At 48.4% G+C, this 21,568-nt stretch overlaps 1 protein-coding gene across 1 annotated transcript; it reads right to left on the reverse strand.

The window, feature by feature from the left end:
- Positions 1 to 103: 103 nt before the first annotated feature.
- On the reverse strand, positions 104 to 20,221 carry popdc3 (popeye domain cAMP effector 3). The gene is made up of 3 exons (XM_086217431.1): positions 19,562 to 20,221; positions 2,346 to 2,454; positions 104 to 1,578 (listed from the first exon to the last, which is right to left on the reverse strand). Exons 1-3 carry the CDS (start codon positions 20,065 to 20,067, stop codon positions 1,300 to 1,302), a joined length of 894 nt encoding a protein of 297 aa, XP_086073557.1. The 5' UTR covers positions 20,068 to 20,221; the 3' UTR covers positions 104 to 1,299.
- Between the last annotated feature and the right edge of the window lie 1,347 nt (positions 20,222 to 21,568).

Genomic DNA, 21,568 nt, shown 5'->3' on the forward strand with positions numbered 1-21,568 from the left:
ACATTTGTATAATGATTCAATGACACTGATCTAATCTGGCTGCATCACTCATGAAAACGTCTGCTGTTACATCCACAATATAGGAACACTTGAAGAGGTACTGCTGGTTGGGGGGGGGGGGGTCCAGCTGTTGAGTTCTTCAAGTCAGAGACATGAACGCACACATTTCTTCCTTAATTCGTTCAGCACATCTACACACACCAACTACACACAGTAGTACTGTGTACTCTGAGGGCCCTTTGGCTCCGCCCTCAGCCACAGCTATTTTTAGTCAGGTGTCTGTCCTGCAGTGATGACCTGCTGACTGAGGGCCTGACAGCTGCTTAATACACCTCTGAAGTGCTTCTGCCACATGACACCAACACTGCAATATCAGCTGTGATTGCTGGTTTCACAGGAAGTCCTCCAGGCTGTCACAGGAAGTCCTCCAGGCTGTCACAGGAAGTCTTCTGCACTGTCCCACAGACTAATGGATAGGCCTACCATTCAAACCTCCAAGACGACAGAAGCTGGAGTGTTCGTATTTCCAGATGATTCCATCTCTATGGAGAGACGTCAGGCAATTTAACGGTTTGGTGTAGCCTAGCTTAGCTTCAGAGGGCCAGTACAACCTGAGAGGGGTTTTTTTTTTGGCCGCAGCCATTGTAAAGAGAACCTGGTCAACACATTCCAAGATGGCACCTTAATCATCAGAAACAAGTCATGCATTAATGCAGAGTTCAAAACAAGACAAGAAGATCCTTCAGCCAATCCGGCTCCCTCTGGCTACTCCGGGTTTACTCCATTTGCGGACCAGTGTAGCTGTTGCTGGTTTCATGGAGGTGTCACCCTTTTCCTCAGGGATATGAAGGGTTAATACAGTCACCACCATGCATCTGTGGAGACATGGTGGCCAATTCCCTCACTGTGACAGGAATCTTCTGCTGGTTTCTGAAGCATCCTTTTCTGCAGCTGTGTCATATTAGCCAAGATGGACGACAGCTCAGCAGGTTATTCTCCCTGCAGGTTCTTTTTGTCTCGGAACCTGACCGGAACTACAGATGATGAGCTACTAGCTAGCAAACAGCAGGAGAAAAATACATCACACCAACAAAACTCTTAAATATTTTTACACTTTTCCTGGAAGATGACGACTAACCCAGCTAACACATCATCGAGGTCCCTAGAGGGGCCACCTCCCCAAACCCTCCGGGCAAATACAACACAACACAAGGAGAACACCAACACCATCAGTTTCTGGTCCTACTCCCACGTGGAACTCTATTGTGTGAGGCCTGTAGCAGTGTGTGTCCTCTGTGTTCAGGCAGTCCTTCCACCCTGCACGGGCACTTGTAAGAAGCCATCTGTCTTCTCTAATTCGGTCCCTGGCATGTGACAGTAACTTGGTAAGCGGAGGTCATAGCGGTGGCCTGAGCAGTCGAAGGCCTTGTCGTTGAGGGAGTACAACTTTTCTGCTATGTCGTTGCGCACCACCAGGGCAAAGATCCTGGCTATGTAGCGGTGCTTGGCAAACAGCAGGTAGAGTTTCTTCCTCCTCCATGCCACAAACCTGCAGGGGTTGTCAGCCCAGAGGGTGACCTGGGGAGGACAAGGTCACAGGACAGGTGGTTACTGCGATATTCATCACAAACTGGCTCTGAGCTCAATAAACAAGCTGGACAAACCAGAAAAGAACTAGTTAATTTACTGCTTTACTAGTGGCTCGTGAGGACCCTCAGTTAAAGCCTCTCATGAACGGTCAAATGTCTTGACTCATCAACACCAACAATACCAAAGAATAATGAACTGTTCACCCTCACCTGAAATTTTAGTCAAACCTAACCAATGTTGTCAGAGACAACCGTCACCAAACTTGGAGGAGGGGCGGGGGGCTGGAGCTGTTCCCAGCTGTCATCAGGTTTAGGAGTTAAGAGTTTTTGGTGTGTGTGTTTGGGGCGGGGGGGGGGGGGGGGGATGCAGCGCTGGAGTCCCCTCACACAGGCCTCAACCCAGGACCTTCTTACTGTGACGGTGCCATTGAGGGTGACTGAAGTTACGCTGTCAGTACCGATGTTCACAAATCTGTACTGATAAACATTAGAGGCAGACCAGGTTGAACCCCCCAGCAATAAATCTGATCCAGCATCACTAACCTGATCCACAAAAACCCACTTTTGGTTCCAGGCCCAATCCTGTGACTGCATTTCCACATGAAAATCATGACAGTGGATTTGATAAGCGATAAAAGATGACGTGAAGATATGTGAACATCTGATAAATGCAGTCCGGCCTGATGGTGAACTCCAACAGACACGAGACCTGCTGGTCTCAGGAGCACCAGAACCCAGAAAACCTGAGAAGACAACCTGGAATACGCCCTCCTCTGATGGTCTGAGAGAGTCCCACTCCGGAGAATCCAGGAACTGGAAGGGGTAGATGTAGTGCAGAAACTCCCCGTTAACTGTCACACGCACTCTGTGGGAGAACGCACGGAGAAGAAGAATGACAGTACACAGGAACATGTGAGTGACATGTGCCAATAACACACTAAATAATCCAGCACCAATATCCATGTGGTGTCACCGGGTCAGGTGATTACCGGCATCTAGTCACAGGGAAACTGAAGCTGAGGATGGGTTTTAACGTGTTTTGGTGAGATGAGATGAACCTCTGTTGGAACTGATGCGTATCTGATGGCATCATGTTGCCATGGTAGCATCCACTGGGGTGCTTATTTACAAAATCATAAAATAAATAAAAACAAATAATTAACATATTTAAAGATGCATTTGACTTGCAGCAGTGACATCTGAATATCATATGTGGAACAGATATTACACAGGCAGCAGCGATCCACAGCGGCGCTCGTCACTACCAGGCTCCACCCACAATCTCTGCACCACTGGTGAATAGTGAACATTTGGCACTCACGTGTGATGAGATGTATTATTATATTCCACATACAGTGGTATAATATTAACATACAGTGCGTGCGTGTGAACTCGTTTCATGTTGGGTCCTCCCTTCTTCTTCAACTTGCTGGCAGACCCAATAAGTTTGATTCTGTCAAGGGAACATCAAGGTAGCTCCATGGTGGCGCACTGGACGCTGACATACCGGCATTTGAGACAACTGCACATCATGTAGAGCTGATAGAACAAACCATCGTACTCAGGGGAAGAAAAAAGCTCTTCATGATGAAGGTGAAGGTTTGTGGTGTCGGCGTGCAGGTGTGTGTATATGAGGCCCCTGAACTCTGGGTTCTCAGGGTTTTGGTTCTGTTATAAACTGGGCCATGTTTGTAGAAATGAATGCCGTCTCTCCTAATCAGATCAGGGGCCTCATTTATAAAACCTGGCGTAGGATCCATACTACAAGTTTATGTACACCGAAAAGCTGAAAAGTGCCTTCGCAAAAAAAAAAAAAAAAATCTGATTCATAAAACCGTGCGTACGCACACCTGTACGCACGTTCCCTTTATAAATCCCAGTCCAGCCGGAAAGTTGCGCAGCAGGATTTGATTCATGCCCCTCCCTCTCCACACCCACATTCACCATGTATGGTCATGCAAATTACCTCATGAATGTGTTTTACATATAAATTGGCACGATGGAGCCACGGCATTTCACGCCCAATCATGGCATCAACCAGACGAAAGAGGAACTTTTCAGAGACCGAGATGGAGGCGCTTGTTGATGAGGTGGCGGCGAGACGGGAAACCTTATTCGGCAGCCATTCAAGTGGAATGACCAGCAAACGAAGAGCCACTGAATGGCACACGTGGCCACGGCAGTAAGCTCGGCTAGCACGGAGCGCAGCGTCGCCGAAATAAAAAAGAAGTGGTCCGATCTGAAGGTGGAGGCCAAGAAAAAAGTGGCTTTGCACCGCCGGAGCGTGGCGGCTACAGGTGGGGATCAGAAAACACGTGAAACGGGCAGTGTGACACTCGTGTTTAAACAAACGGCTCCATGGTTAGGGTTAGAACTGGGGAGAACCTGTTAGAGACGTGAAGCGGTGGTTAGTCACTGACAGCAGGCTTCTGCTTCGGACGATGCTTCCTTCATCAGTCACCCAGCCGCCCTGGTTTTCTGGCCACTTGGGAGCTGCCAGGGGAGCACTAGTCAGGACTAAGCTAGGAGCTAAGCTAAGGCGGTCCGTACCAGGTAAAGGGGACTGGCTAGCTCTAGCGTCTAATTGTTTGGATCCATTGGTGCGCAGCGGCCACAGGTCAAATTCAACCTCGCTAAGCCCCGCCTCCAATGCTACAAACAAACACTACATTACATATATACATTTATCATAGTGGCACTTATCAGGACCACTAAAGGAGGCAGAGGAGTAACTGAACATGTGGCCCACTGAGCAGGACAGAGGAGAGCGAGAGGGGGAAGCCATCGACGTTCTTCCGAAACTTCAGATGCTGAGGACAATCCACCATCGGTTGCCACCGGCGACAAGAGACGCAGCCGTTACGGGAGGTTGCTAAGGCCTCCGGCCTGGACTCAGTTTTCACTCTGAGGTCTCCCTCTGGACGTTCGGGGGGGGGGGGGGGGGGCTGTGTGGCGGATACTTATGGGGCGTGCCTCTCACCCAGAGGTGGATGAGTAAAGGGGCGTGTCTTGTGCCAAGGTTGTTGGCGCTCGGCGCCATATTGTTACTTTGTTCTGGTCTGCTGATGAATAAACACGTCTCGACCATCATCGCTCCCGAGTCATCCTTCTCCTGCCACAGCCTATCATTTTTAATCAGTGAATTTATGACTGAGCACCAGCTTGACTTTATGTTTCTAACTGAAACTTGGTTGGTGCTGCTGCTCTCACCACAGCAGGCCCCAACCTCAGAGTCACGAGTTCCATTGGGTCCCATGTTTCCCTCCAAACATCTTTTGGAAATGTTGCTTCATCTGACAATGAGGCTCCGGTGCTGAAGTTCTCTGGAGTTACGTTCCCCCCGGGGTTACAGAAAAAAAATTCATCTGGTGTTCCCCAAGGCTCCATTCTGGGGCCTCTTCTGCTTAACATTGACATGCTTCCACTTGCTCAGATTGTGGAAGGCAACACAATAAATGACCATAACTATGCAGAAAACACACTTATCTACATCACCCTAGCACCAGAGGATTAGGTCCCATGCAAGACTAAGCATCTGCTTTCAACAAATCTAATCAGTGACTGGATGTGCAAGTCACTTTTTCTGTCTGGCCCCCTTAGGGAGGAATTAAAAAGTCTGGATCCATCCAAACCCCAATAAATTGTAACAATAGGTTAAGTACAACTTTAAAGAAACATCAATATTATAACCATTTTTTCCAGCTTATCTTTATATAATTTGTTGTGTAAACAACTTCACCTTTTGCATCAAAACAACAGAAATAAACTCAAAGAGGTTGCTCCCCGAGTCTAGACTTTCCAAATGAAATATGAAATGTGCAATTATCTTGTTCTAATTATAACAACAAAGCTCATTTTTTTAGACCAACAAACAGATTTTTGGTGGCAAAGATGAATATTTTCACAGCATCAGTGGCTGTAATGAGACCGTTTTACATGTACATATTCTCAGAACAATAATGTGCACACTGAACGACTTTGCAAAAAAGTACAGGCATACAAAATATATGAAGGCTGGAGTCACGGTACCAGGGTATTTGTGGCTGTGAGCCTGTTGTTTGTAGCAGATCTTTTCAAAACAAGGCTGTAGGCTTGTTACTGACACTCTCAAGTCACGCTCAATGTTCAGTTTAGATCTCTACTTGGCTTTCAGAGGCTACAGCTGAAAACCCAGTCTCACAGACATGGGAAGTGCAGTCTGATTACCAGATGTTCCCTCTTCACACCAATCCAGAACATGATTAGTGTCTGCGATGCAAACTTTAGTATCAGGGAAGACTCAGATGTCATAGCGATGAACTGCTCCACCTCAGCAGCTGAAATCAGCAGGTGCCGCTGCAATGAAGGGATCTCTCACCCAGTCATACTGGCCACGTTTGTCTGTAAAGTATTTTTTTAAAGAATCCTTTCATGACAGAGATGTGATCCTTTAGACATGGAATAGTGGCACTGAAATCATTGAATTCCACAAATTCTCTCAAATTCTCAAAGGAATCTGTATTTGCCTCTCGAGGCGTTTGTGCCACATCTCCTGCTTTCGAGAGAAGGAACTGCTTCTGTCTGCAAGATGAGACACGTGCTTGTCTCTGCCTTGTAGGTGTAAATATAATTCACTCAGCTTTCCAAACACATGGCAGAGATATGCCACTTACATCATCATTTGTTCATCAGTAAACTTCTTTCATTCATTGAAACATTCCTCCTCCAGAAACATCCAGATTTCCTCAGAGCTCAGACACTCATGATAACACCTTACTTCACGAGAGCCATTGTGCTTCGCGGTGCAACAACACAGCTGAGTGTCCAGCCGCCAAAACTCCTGCTTCCAGGGTCTTGTTTTGATGAAACTGAAAACACTAACAACACTGGTCAAACGAGCATTCAGTTCCAGTCCTCACCCTCACTGCCAGTGCTTCAGTATGTAAGATAGGGCGCTTCCTCTGCACGTTTGGCGAGATCCTTTTGATTGGTGCATGCAGTCCCTCAGTGCTTTGTCATGGTCTGTGCTCCATGTGTGCCAACAACCACAGGTCCCCTGTCCAGCCTGTGGTCTGCAGGTAACTGTCAGTGACACTGGAGACACACAACCAATAGGTGTTACGAAATTTCGCAAATAAAAAATGACGAAATAAAAATCAATGTTAAAACAACAATGCAAAGCGTCACTGTGCACCACTACACTGATGACTTTTGACCCTCTCGCCTACTGCATACACACATTACAAGAAGAAGAAGAAGAACTCTGTAGCAACACCAGAGAAGAAGATTTTTTTTTAACTCAACAGAAATGTACAGTTTCCAAACTTAAAAGCACTATTAAAAACAACACATTTAAAACACAAATTTTCCACAATTTGTCAATAATTAAATTTTTTTTAAATTCAGTAAAGCGTAAAATGTTGTTGTCTTTAATAGCGCATGAAATACCATTATGGTCTCAATAAAAGTTTGCAGGTCTCCGGACATTTTATCAAAACCAAACTCCAGCCTCAGTCTGCACCTCACGTTGCAGCGCCACACTGAGGCCGCGTCCTGACCTGGCCGCTCCTCAACTCTGTTTCTCCTGGACACGTATATGGCCAGCTTTGCTGTGCCAGAAACAAAGTTGAGGAGCTGCCATTTCTTTTCCCTGATTTTCTTTCCTGTAACACCGTAAATGAACGTCTTCTCTGAAAACTGCACATTAAATCAGTTAAAAACCTGAGCTAAAAGAGTGAGGAAACCCGACAGTCTCTCACACTCGATAAAAACATGAAAATTTGTTTCAGGGTGACCACAAAACGGGCAGGCATTTGACACAGCAGGGTTAAAGACAGAGACCACGGCGTTGCAGGCAATGGCACCGTGTAGTATCCTCCACTGGAGGTCTGCCGTCTGGTTTTTGATGTCTAGTCTGGCACCATGGATAAGGGGTTGATTTAAAAGCCCAAACAGAGAATTAGAGCTCTTACCTGAACTGCTCTTAAAAAGGGCCCATGACTTAAGAACGCTTTTATAAAAAGGAGGTATCCCATTAAAATGTACAAATGTAAAATCAATTAAAAACAGAGCAGCATCCAGTCCCAGGTTACTCACCCGTCTGAACATGCAGCTGGCCAGTTCTCTCCACATCAGACCTGCCGGACCTGTTAGACACCTTTGAACAAACTGTACTCTGAAGGTGGCAGTTCTGCTGGCTACGTGGATGAGGCCCTGTCCCCCCTCCTCTCTCGGCAAAGATAAAACCCCCTTTTGGACCCAGTGTTTATTGTCCCAGAAGAAATCCACTAATAGTCTTTGAATTTTTCTAAAAGTCCTGGTGGCGGCTCCAGACGTACCAGTCGGTGCCACAGCGTTGAAGCTACAATGTTGTTGGCCACCAGGACACGACATCTATAGGACATCTGGGGGTGCAACCATCTCCATTTCTTTATTTTCCCTTCAATCTTTGCCAGGATGTCTTCCCAGTTCTTTTCAATCTCCTTTGTGTCTCCCAGGAATACTCCCAGATATTTGAATCCTGACTTCTTCCAGAGCAGGTTCTGGGGCAGCACTGGGAAACCACCGCTCCACTGACCGACAGCGAGAGCTTCGCTTTTGTTCCAGTTTACCTTCGCAGCTGATAAAATATTAAAAGAGTCAATTAATTTATGTAAAATGTCAACATCTTTTTGATTTTTTTATCATTACTGTAATGTTGTCAGCATAAGCGGATAAAACAATGTTCTTATTAAAACCAGGTACAACCAAACCAGCAATGCTTGAATGTATCCTACAGAGGAGGGGTTCCAGGGAGAGTGCATAAAGCATGCCGCCTCTACACACCCTGAGGGAGCACACAGACTGCCGTTCAGCTTCAGTATAGACTCAATGCCTGCGTACAATGCCTGGATCTTGGCAATAAAACTCATGCGGAACCCAAACTTCTCCATGGTTTTCCATAGAAAGCGGTGTTCAACACGGTCAAATGCCTTTTCCTGGTCTAGCGAAATCAGTCCAGTGTTAATCCCCAAAAGGCTAGAGATGTCCAAAACATCTCGAATTAAGTGGACATTGTCCACCATAGACCTGCCGGGTACACAGTAGGTCTGGTCACGGTGGATGACCTCCTCCATGGCTTCCCTTAGCCTGGTAGCTAGAGCTTTTGATAGTATCCTGTAGTCGGTACAGAGCAGTGACACGGGGCGCCAGTTCCTGATCTCCTGTGGGTTGCCTTTCTTTGGCAGGAGGGCTATGACGGCCCTGCGGCAGGAAACTGGCAGTGTGCCTGCAGCCAAGCTCTCATTGAAAACCTCTAAAATGTCAACAGCTCAAAGAAAGCTTTGTAGAACTCTACTGTGAGGCCATCGATGCCAGGAGCTCGCTGTCCTTGCATTTTCATCAGAGCGGCGTGCAGCTCCGGCTCTTGAAGCGGCCTGTCCAGTCGGTCACTTGCTGCCTCTGACACGCGAGGTAGATCGCCACAAAACCCCTCAAATAGGTCTTCCTTCTCCTCGTACTCACTCGAGTAGAGGGAGGAATAAAAACCCGTGGCGTGCTTTCTGAGCTGGCCAGGCTCTGTCAGCTCCTGCCCCGTGTCTGCCAGCAGGGAGTGAATATACTTGCTCTGTCCATGTTGCTTTTCCAGGCCAAAGAAGAAGCTGGAGGGGGCATCCATCTCAGTGATGTTCTGGACCCGTGACCGGACCAAAGAACCTTGTACTTTAGTACCTAGCAGGTCTTTTGAGGCCATTTTTTTGGACTTGAGGATTTCAATGTATCCTCGATTTTCTGTGGACGCACTCAATGTCTCCAAGTCCACGATCTCACTCTCCAGCTCTCTAATAGATCTGTATGCATCGCGTGTGACATTGAGAGAATACTGCTGACACAGGAGTTTGATTTTTGTCGTACCATGGTCCCACCACTGCCTAAGACATGTAAAATCAGTTTTCCTACGTCTAAAACTAGTCCAGAAATACTTAAAAGCCTCTCTAAAACCCTTATCAACAGTTAAAACTGAATTAAAATGCCAGTAGGCACTCTTCAGTAAAATATTTTTTATAGAAACATTGCATGCAACCAAAGAATGATCGGTAAAACCAGCTGGCGTGATGCTGCAGCTTTTAAAAACATTAAAATGATTCTTAAAACAGTAAAAGCGGTCCAGCCATAGAAACCCTGCCATCTCCCAGGTGAGACCGTGTGTCCTGCCGGCAGTCTGCATGCATCCGCCTCCACACATCCACGAGGCCGTGGGAGTGGACCAGCTGCTTTAGAACGTGTTGGGACTCTGGATGAGGCTCTTCATGGTTTCAGTCCAACAAACCATTTTCTGTACAATTAAAATCCCCACCCAGGATCAAAAACTCCTCCAAGCCACAGCTGCTCAGTTTCATGCTAACTTTTTCTAAAAAGCTCTTTCTCTCTGTTCCACTAGTTGGGGCATAAATATTGATAAAAACCAAGGTCTGCTCATGAAAACGTGCTTTTACTAAAGGACGTCTCCCTGGTACGACAGGCTCTGCTACTGGCGACGAAGGGGTGAATGATCTTGATAGCAGGAGAGCCACCCCCCACTTGCAGTACTGCGGTGGCTCTGGACCACCTGTCCCTCCCACTCCTTGTCCCAGTCAGGTGCGTTGCCCCCATCGCTGTGTGTCTCTTGTAAAAACAATACATCGGTCTTTTTCCTTCCTGCTGTGTCCAACACCAAAGCCCACTTCTCTGCCACCCTGGCGCCATTGACGTTCAACGTCCCTACTCTAAATTGATATTATCTATATCTATATCTATATCTATATCTATCTATATCTATATATCTATATCTATATATCTATCTATCTATATCTATATCTATAGATATAGATATATCTATAGATATAGATATAGATATATATTATAGATATAGATATAGATATATATATTATAGATATATATAGATATAGATATAGATAGATATATATTTATTAACTGAGTTTAGTTAGATCTCAGTGCAGCTTTTGACACCATTGACCACCATATCCTTCTACAGAGACTGGAACCTGTCACTGGTATTAAAGGAACCACACTAAACTGGTTCAGGTCATATTTACTAGGTCATCTCAGTTCGTACTAACTAATGATAAACCCTCGGAAACCACTTCAGTCAGTTCTGGTGTTCCACAAGGGTCTGAGCTTGGACCAGTCCTCTTCACCCTGGACCTGCTTCCTCTAGGTCACATGATCAGGAAACACTCCATTAATGTTCACTGCTATGCAGACGACACTCAGCTGAACTCATCAATGATCCACATGGAACAAACCAGCTGACTGAACTGGAGGCCTGTCTGAAGGACAGGAAACATGGAGGACCATCATTTCCTTTATTAAACTCTGATAAGGTGAAGTCATTGTCCTGGGCACAAAACATCTTAGAGACACCCTATCTAATGAGACAGGTACCCTGGAAGGTATTACCTTGGCCCCAGCACGACCGTAAGGAACCTAGCAGTTCTCTTAGACCAGGATCCTTTAACTCCCACATTCAACAAACCTCCAGGACACCTTCTTCCATCTACGTAACATCGCTAAGATCAGACACATCCTGGCTCAAGAAGATGCAGAAAAACTAGTCCCTGCTTTTGTCACTTCCAGGCTGGATTACTGCACCTCTCTCCTACCAGGCTGGACTAACAGGTCCCTAAAGACTCTCCAGCTGGTCCAGAACGCTGCTGCTCACGTGTTGACTTGAACTGGTAGCAGAGACCAGGTCTCTCCTGGACTGCTTCTCTACATGGCTCCCTGTCAGATTCAGAATAGAATTTAAAATTCTCCTTCTACCATCAAAGTCCTCAACAGTCAGGCTCCTTCATCCCTGCCAGAGCTCCTAGTCCCCTATGATCCAGCTAGAACCCTTCACTCCCAGGATGCAGGGTTCCTGCTGGTTCCTAGAGTTCTAACAGTAGAATGGAGCCAGAGCCTTCAGCTATCAGGCTCCTTCATCCCTGACAGAGCTCCTAGTCCCCTATGATCCAGCTAGAACCCTTCACTCCCAGGATGCAGGGTTCCTGCTGGTTCCTAGAGTTCTAACAGTAGAATGGAGCCAGAGCCTTCAGCTATCAGGCTCCTTCATCCTGACAGAGCTCCTAGTCCCCTATGATCCAGCTAGAACCCTTCACTCCCAGGATGCAGGGTTCCTGCTGGTTCCTAGAGTTCTAACAGTAGAATGGAGCCAGAGCCTTCAGCTATCAGGCTCCTTCATCCTGACAGAGCTCCTAGTCCCCTATGATCCAGCTAGAACCCTTCACTCCCAGGATGCAGGGTTCCTGCTGGTTCCTAGAGTTCTAACAGTAGAATGGAGCCAGAGCCTTCAGCTATCAGGCTCCCCTCCTGTGGAACCGTCTCCCAGTTTCAGTCCAGGACCCAGACCCCCTCTCTAGGTTTAAGAGCAGACTTAAGACCTCCTTGTTGATCAGGCTTATAGTCAGGACTGCTTAGGCTGGCCCTTAGACCTGCTGCTATAGGCTCAGACTGCTGGGATCTCCCATGATGCACTGGGCTTCTCCCTCCTCCTCCTGTCCTCAGACGTGTTACTAACTCCTCTTCTTCTCCCCTCATCCCAGATCCTGGTGCTGCTGGAGGAGGCTCCAGACCTGAAGAGGCTCCAGCTGCCACCCGTAGCTCCACCTGCTCACGTCCCCGTCTGTCCATCAGTCTCTCCTCCTTTCTCTCTTTATCTCTCTCCCTCTCTTTCCTTCTGTCTCTCTGTCTTCCTCCATTCTCTGTCTTTGTCTCTGTCCATCAGTCTCTCCTCCTTTCTCTCTCTCTTTATCTCTGTCCCTCTCTTTCCTTCTCTCTCTCTGTCTTCCTCCATTCTGTCTTTGTCTCTGTCCATCAGTCTCTCCTCCTTTCTCTCTCTCTTTATCTCTGTCCCTCTCTTCTGCATAAATGTCTTCCTCCATTCTCTGTCTTTGTCTCTGTCCATCAGTCTCTCCTCCTTTCTCTCTCTCTTTATCTCTGTCCCTCTCTTCTGCATAAATGTCTTCCTCCATTCTCTGTCTTTGTCTCTGTCCATCAGTCTCTCCTCCTTTCTCTCTCTCTTTATCTCTGTCCCTCTCTGTCCTTCTCTCTCTCTGTCTTCCTCCATTCTCTGTCTTTGTCTCTGTCCATCAGTCTCTCCTCCTTTCTCTCTCTCTTTATCTCTGTCCCTCTCTTCTGCATAAATGTCTTCCTCCATTCTCTGTCTTTGTCTCTGTCCATCAGTCTCTCCTCCTTTCTCTCTCTCTTTATCTCTGTCCCTCTCTCTCCTTCTGTCTCTCTGTCTTCCTCCATTCTCTGTCTTTGTCTCTGTCCATCAGTCTCTCCTCCTTTGTCTCTCTCTTTATCTCTGTCCCTCTCTCTCCTTCTGTCTCTCTGTCTTCCTCCATTCTCTGTCTTTGTCTCTGTCCATCAGTCTCTCCTCCTTTCTCTCTGTCTTTATCTCTGTCCCTCTCTTTCCTTCTGTCTCTCTGTCTTCCTCCATTCTCTGTCCTGCTCTCCTGCTCTCTCTCCGTCCCCACTGATCCTGGATCTGCTCCACCTTCCTGCTGGTAAAGGAAGGTTCTGGTGGCTGCTGTTGCAGGATGTGCTGCTGATGGAGAATTGTTGGGTGGAGGTTCATTGAAGGAGGGAGGTGCTGGACCTGCTCTACTTGGACAGAGTCAGGACAGAACTTTGGTTGGGGTTTGGTGGCACACAAATAAAACTGACTTGACTCTAAAAGAATCCATGAGGGAGAGGTTAAAAGCACTGGCACTAAAAAGATAAAAAAAATAAAATCAAGGCAGCCATGTTTAAAAATCCAGCTCTTTTCTTGCCTTGCCCATCAATTTCTTTAATCTACAAACCTCCTGATTGGTCAGATCAGAGGTGGCCTTGTTCTTAATGACATTTTTTGCTGAATTTAGAAACTGTAGTTTGTCTGGGAAATATTTTTCTATGTTCAGGCCTTTTATGCCCTTTGTTTGTTGTAGGAACATTTTAACATTTTGTCAGAGTACATTTTTTTTCTCTTGACTTGCAGTGATGTGATGTTCGACAGGTCACTGCAGTCAGACAGATACACGTCTGCGTCACTGTCGCTGTCTGCAGCGGTGGCTGATGAGGCCTCCAGCCACCGGCTTTACAGCCCCCCACTGCAGACGGCATGCTCTTGCGTCGCTGTGCAGGAGTAGGTGTACACCCAGACACACTCTCAGACACACACACACTCTCAGACGCACACACACTCTCAGACGCACACACACACTCTCAGACACACACACACACACTCTCAGACACACACACACACACTCTCAGACGCACGCATTCTCAGACACACACGCATTCTCAGACGCACACGCATTCTCAGACGCACACGCATTCTCGGACGCACACACTCTCGGACGCACACACTCTCAGACGCACACACTCTCAGACGCACACACTCTCAGACACACACACTCTCAGACACACACACTCTCAGGCACACACTCTCAGACGCACACTCTCAGACACACACACGCTCAGACGCACACACTCTCAGGCACACACTCTTAGACACACACACTCTCAGACACACACACTCTCAGACGCACACACACACTCTCAGACACACACACACACACTCTCAGACACACACACACACACTCTCAGACGCACGCATTCTCAGACACACACGCATTCTCAGACGCACACGCATTCTCAGACGCACACGCATTCTCGGACGCACACACTCTCAGACGCACACACTCTCAGACGCACACACTCTCATACACACACACTCTCAGACACACACACTCTCAGATATATTCTCAGACACACACACTCTCAGACGCACACACTCTCAGGCACACACTCTCAGACACACACACTCTCAGACGCACACACTCTCAGGCACACACTCTTAGACACACACACTCTCAGACACACACACTCTCTGACGCACACACTCTCAGACACACACACTCTCAGACGCACACACTCTCAGACGCACACACTCTCATACACACACACTCTCAGACACACACACTCTCAGATATATTCTCAGACACACACACTCTCAGACGCACACACTCTCAGGCACACACTCTCAGACGCACACACTCTCAGGCACACACTCTCAGACACACACACGCTCAGACGCACACACTCTCAGGCACACACTCTTAGACACACACACTCTCAGACACACACACTCTCAGACGCACACACTCTCAGATGCACACACTCTCAGACACACACACTCTCAGACACACACACTCCGATATATTCTCAGACACACACACTCTCAGACGCACACTCTCAGACACACACACTCTCAGACACACACACTCTCAGACGCACACACTCTCAGACACACACACTCTCAGACACACACACTCTCAGACACACACACTCTCAGACGCACACACTCTCAGACACACACATACTCTCAGACGCACACACTCTCAGACGCACACACTCTCAGGCACACACTCTTAGACACACACACTCTCAGACGCACACACTCTCAGACACACACACTCTCAGACACACACACTCTCAGATATATTCTCAGACACACACACTCTCAGACGCACACTCTCAGACACACACACTCTCAGACACACACACACTCTCAGACGCACACACTGTCAGACACACACACTCTCAGACGCACACACTCTCAGACGCACACTCTTAGACACACACACTCTCAGACGCACACACTCTCAGACACACACACTCTCAGACGCACACACTGTCAGACACACACACTCTCAGGCACACACTCTCAGGCACACACTCTTAGACACACACACTCTCAGACACACACACTCTCAGACACACACACTCTCAGACGCACACACACTCTCAGACACACACACTCTCAGACGCACACACTCTCAGACACACACTCTCAGACACACACACACTCTCAGACACACACACTCTCAGACGCACACACTCTCAGACACACTCTCAGACACACACACTCTCAGATATATTCTCAGACACACTCTCAGACGCACACACTCTCAGACACACTCTCAGACACACACACTCTCAGATATATTCTCAGACACACTCTCAGACACACACACTCTCAGACACACTCTCAGACGCACACACTCTCAGACACACTCTCAGACACACACACTCTCAGATATATTCTCAGACACACTCTCAGACACACACACTCTCAGACACACACACTCTCAAACACACACACTCTCAGACGCACACACTCTCAGACACACACACTCTCAGACACACACACTCTCAGACACACACACTCTCAGACACACTCTCAGACACACACACTCTCAGACACACACACTCTCAGACGCACACACTCTCAGACACACTCTCAGACACACACACTCTCAGATATATTCTCAGACACACTCTCAGACACACACACTCTCAGACACACACACTCTCAGACACACACACTCTCAGATATATTCTCACACACACTCTCAGACACACACACTCTCAGATATATTCTCAGACACACTTTCAGACACACACACTCTCAGACACACACACTCTCAGACGCACACACTCTCAGACGCACACACTCTCAGACACACACACTCTCAGACACACACACTCTCAGATATATTCTCACACACACTCTCAGACACACACACTCTCAGACACACACACTCTCAGACACACACACTCTCAGATATATTCTCACACACACTCTCAGACACACACACTCTCAGATATATTCTCACACACACTCTCAGACACACACACTCTCAGATATATTCTCACACACTCTCAGACACACACACTCTCAGATATATTCTCACACACACTCTCAGACGCACACACTCTCAGACGCACACACTCTCAGACACACACACTCTCAGACACACACACTCTCAGACACACACACTCTCAGACACACTCTCAGACACACACACTCTCAGATATATTCTCAGACACACACACTCTCAGACGCACACACTCTCAGACACACACACTCTCAGACACACACACTCTCAGACGCACACACTCTCAGACACACTCTCAGACACACACACTCTCAGATATATTCTCAGACACACTCTCAGACACACACACTCTCAGACACACACACTCTCAGACACACACACTCTCAGATATATTCTCACACACACTCTCAGACACACACACTCTCAGATATATTCTCAGACACACTTTCAGACACACACACTCTCAGACACACACACTCTCAGACGCACACACTCTCAGACGCACACACTCTCAGACACACACACTCTCAGACACACACACTCTCAGATATATTCTCACACACACTCTCAGACACACACACTCTCAGACACACACACTCTCAGACACACACACTCTCAGATATATTCTCACACACTCTCAGACACACACACTCTCAGATATATTCTCACACACACTCTCAGACGCACACACTCTCAGACGCACACACTCTCAGACACACACACTCTCAGACACACACACTCTCAGATATATTCTCACACACACTCTCAGACGCACACACTCTCAGACGCACACACTCTCAGACACACACACTCTCAGATATATTCTCACACACACTCTCAGACGCACACACTCTCAGACGCACACACTCTCAGACGCACACACTCTCAGACACACACACTCTCAGACGCACACACTCTCAGACACACACACTCTCAGACACACACACTCTCAGACACACACACTCTCAGATATATTCTCACACACACTCTCAGACACACACACTCTCAGATATATTCTCACACACACTCTCAGACGCACACACTCTCAGACACACACACTCTCAGACACACACACTCTCAGACACACACACTCTCAGATATATTCTCACACACACTCTCAGACACACACACTCTCAGATATATTCTCACACACACTCTCAGACACACACACACACTCTCAGACACACACACTCTCAGACATACTGGGGTTCACAACATCAGCAACTCTCTACTCACACTGTTTATCCGCCATCTCTCCTGTTTCACCAACTTTACCTGTCTCACTCACCATCTCGCCTGCCTCACCTGTCTCTTCCACCACCTCACCTACCTCATTGCCCTCCCTTTCACCTGACATCTCCACAGCCTCACCTGTCTCCCCCACCAACTCACCTGTGTCACCTATCTTCCCGGTCTCACTCACCTGCCTGTGCTCGCTCCGCTCCACCTGCCTCTCTCCCTCTGCTCCGTTCCGCTGTGCCGCGGCCGGAGCCCGACGCCGTGCCGCAGGTGCAGGTTTGTCAGCAGTCCCCGGCTCCAAACCCTGCGGGGCACGTCCCGCCTCGGCCGAGGTGGCCCGGTTCGGACAAGCCCGGACAAGGTGTCCCTCCTCCCCGCAGCCGAAGCATTTTAACAGGGAGGAGGTGGTGAACAGTGGGTAGTCGAAGCCGTCCACCTGCACCATGAAGCGATAGTTCAACTCCTCTGCTCTGTTGTTTAATATCATGAACACTTGTCTGCGATGAGACACGACTGTTTCAACAACGGTGACTGACACCCAGAAAGCACCTTCCTCATGGGAGACACCACCTTCCCATGGCGGGACAGCTCATTGATGAGAAAACTATCGCTGATGAACGGCGGTTCGACAGGGTGATCCGGGGCGCGGGCTGCGTCAGCGGCAGCACCGGTTCGAACAGCCCGTTCACCGTGATCCCCGTTTCCACCAGCCTGTTCGCCTGCTCCACCTTCTCTAAAAAAAAGTACCGCAGCCTTGTTCATCCGGACTCGCCACCTCCTCCACGCTGTACATGGAGCCGGTGCCCACTTTGACGCCGTTACTCCGTGACAGCTTTGACAAGCTGTCAGTCACCATGACGGCTCCTCACCAGTGCCCAGCCACAGGCCGGCGGGGACAAACACACCAACACAAAGACAAAGTTGACTCCAAACTAAACCAGTGCAACCACAAACACCCACAAAACCACCACCAAAAGAATAAAGAGGAAAAAGATAGAAAAAAGGGAAAAGAAGGCAAAACTCTCTCTCCCGCTCTGCTCCTCCACTCTCACTCCTCTCACACAAGAAGAAGAAGAAGAAGAAGAAGAAGAAGAAGAAGAAGAAGCCAAACAATCGTTTCTAAATGGAGGAGGACGAGGTGGAACAAGCAGCGGACGCTCCTCCATCAAACACATCGGTTGTGTGGACTTATTTTGTCCTCCATGTAAAAGACGAGGCAGCGGTGAGACGGCGGTGGATGAAACCAAAGCGGCGGTCAAACGATGAGGGTCCCCAACAGCGTAGCCTGGGCCAGCGCTGCTAGCACGATAGAAGGACATGAAGCTGCTGGAGGCGCCGTGCTGCAGCTCCCTGAGCTCAGACCTTCTAGATCCTGATGAGACTGCAGCCCTGAGCACCACAGGTTTGTTCTCCTTCCACCAGGAAGGGAGTCGTCCTCTTTGTTCACAACAAAGCACTTTTAATGAAGTCTAAATAAGAGAAAATACTAATATTTAGTGTTTTCAAAGCAAAGAGCATTTTAATTTGTTGTGACGCAGTAAAAACTGGTGTGTCTGCATATTAAGGAAGAAAATTAAGATATTTGATTTTCTTGAATCTTTATTTCTTATGGTGAGCCCTGTTTTGTATTTCGTATCGTTTAGTGAGTTGACCATTTAGTTGCACCCCTAACCAGTGTGACCAATCAGCAGGCAGCCATTACTGCTCAGTGGCGCCACCCACTTGCAAGGCGAAATGGGCGTCTTTCAATTCGCTGGGTACCGCAAATACGCCGATCGGACAGGGGAAGGTTTTTAATTTAGCAGTGCTTTTTACATTGATCACACCTGCCACTGACACCAAAACATTGGTTCCACCTGCTACAGGTGCTCCCCCACAAGCCTCCACGCCTCCCCCTCGCCGTTTGAGAAACGTTGAATTAAAAAGGGAAAAAACTGAGGAGGGATTCGGAGTCCGCCAGTTGCAATGAGCCAGGCAAAGGGGGTGGGGGCAACCCCACTACGTCATGTCAAAGGTCAAACCCGCTCACATGGTTCTGGTACTCACCTGCCTGCCAGCAGCACCGACAGCTTGTCGATGGCGGTTTTCCCCTCGACAGCGAAGCAGTGGTCCGGCTCCAGGGTTTGCACGTCTCCGTCGCAGCAGGCCACGATCTCCCCGAAGTGAGCGAGCGACACCCCGAGCCTCTGGAACATGCAGCGGTACAGCTCCTGGAACTCCCCCTGGAACGAGACGCTGCGCAGCCGGTAGGTGACGTGCAGCACCTGCGCAGCCGCCGCGCCGAGCAGCGCGAAGCTCCAGAGGAAGGAGTCGGTGGAGCAGGCGTCCGCCCAGGCCCACACGGAGCAGCAGAGGAAGCCCAGAGCCAGGAAGCTGAACAGGTACAGGAGCCCGTAGAACCCGCTGCCGCCCATGAAGCCCAGGAACAGGAAGATGTGGGCGAGGTGGAACATGGAGCCTTCGGAGCCGTCCCGCCACCCGTCACACACGGGGTAAAAGGACGCGGCCGGCGCCGCCGTGAAGTTCATGGCTTCGAAGTCCGGGGGCTCCATCGTTGCTACAGAGGTAAGACCGAGCAGCAGACGACGAAGGGGCGGTGTGAAGCCCGCTGGGTCCACCGGACCGGACCAGACCGGAGCCGGCGGAACGAGGAACAACGACACCGGTAATATCAGATAGGGATGAAGCTTCTACTGGACCGGGAGAGAAACCGGATCTGTTGGGGGACGAAAGGGAGGACCAGAGATGGTTTATTAATAGTGCTGAATGACACACACACACACACACACACGCGCGCGCGCAGTTAAATCATCACTAACATGTAGAAGTACCCTGAACAGCTGCAGAAGGGTATGTTTTTGTACACAGTTTAATTTATAAATATATCTCTCATTGATAGCACCAGTGTTGTAGAGCAGTCAGGCATGCTGGTTTAGTTGGCGTTTCTGAGTGCGAGTCAGGAAACCCAAAGTAATCAGGATCATTGAGCACTTGTCTGGGTGCCACGCAGGCAGATGCATGACACCATTTGTTGGTATCACAATACTAATGCAATAATTTCTATTTGCCTTTTTTCCACCAAATTTTGCACCACAGCTTTTAAAATCCATTAACTAGAAAAGAGGCGCTACCCTGTGCAGGTGGAGGTGTCTGCAGCCTGGTCCTGTGTAGATGGAGGACTGCTCCAGGAGAACATTCACGTTCCTGCTGCTCCGCTCCGCCACGTTAGCAGCATTGAGGAGAACCATGTCGCTGCCTTCAGGGCTGAAGAAGCAGAAGTTCCCCACACCTCTGCTCACTGGGGTCCTCTGTTTTCCTCACAAAACACTCTCAGCATCGACTGGCCAACAAAACCAGTTTAAAAGCCTGTGATTCCAGTGAGAAGATGAAGAGCATCGGTTCATGAAGCTTTTCAGATCAATACGCATAACCCTCATGACCCTTTGTTACCAAATAGAAAAACATGAAAAAGCAAAATGTGTCATTGATAACATTGAAATAACCCAAGTTCAGCTGGTCGTATTCCTGAAGGTGTCACAGTCAACATGGAAGCACCATGTTGACTTGAGGTCCATTGGTCAGTCATTTTTGTGTTTCATCATAGTTTCCTGGATGTGTCGGTGCATCGGCTACTGTCATCCTGCGTGCCACCCGATCCAAAAGGAATTTCCCTCAAAGTTGTGACTCGTGCTCGTCTCTTCAGAAAATACAAACTTCTGTCAGTTTTAATGTGAACATATTTCCCACGTGTGTGGGTTCATGTATAAACATGTAGACTTTCCCAGCACTCCTCTCATTCCTCCTCACATCCTGGGGCGCAGGATGCCAGCTAGCATCATTCACTACTACCTCTTCATCTCAGGGTCTTGAGTCACAGTGTGCCGTAACAACCAGTACACTGTGAAACCCCTGTTCCATTGCTGCCAGTTTCCCTGTTGTCACTTAGAGAGGCGGGGTCTTCACAAGCCGGGCTGGCTTCTAACCTCCTTCTAAAAGTGGTGTCTCATTAATCAGAGTGGTCGTGGAGCTAGGTAGCTAGGTCATGAGGGTGTG

Source organism: Aulostomus chinensis, chromosome 11 (assembly GCF_037954235.1).
Source record: "Aulostomus chinensis isolate RoL2024-O1b breed Wild chromosome 11, RoL_Achi_v1.0, whole genome shotgun sequence".
Classification (NCBI taxonomy): domain Eukaryota; kingdom Metazoa; phylum Chordata; class Actinopteri; order Syngnathiformes; family Aulostomidae; genus Aulostomus; species Aulostomus chinensis.

Coding starts and splice junctions, on each gene's coding strand:
- popdc3 (XM_086217431.1), bottom strand. CDS start 20,067: ATGGAGCCCCCGGACTTCGAAGCCATGAACTTCACGGCGGCGCCGGCC. Junction 2,455..19,561: donor TCGGTGCTGCTGGCAGGCAG/GTGAGTACCAGA, acceptor GTTCTCCCACAG/AGTGCGTGTGACAGTTAACG. Junction 1,579..2,345: donor CAGAGGAGGGCGTATTCCAG/GTTGTCTTCTCA, acceptor TGTCCTCCCCAG/GTCACCCTCTGGGCTGACAA.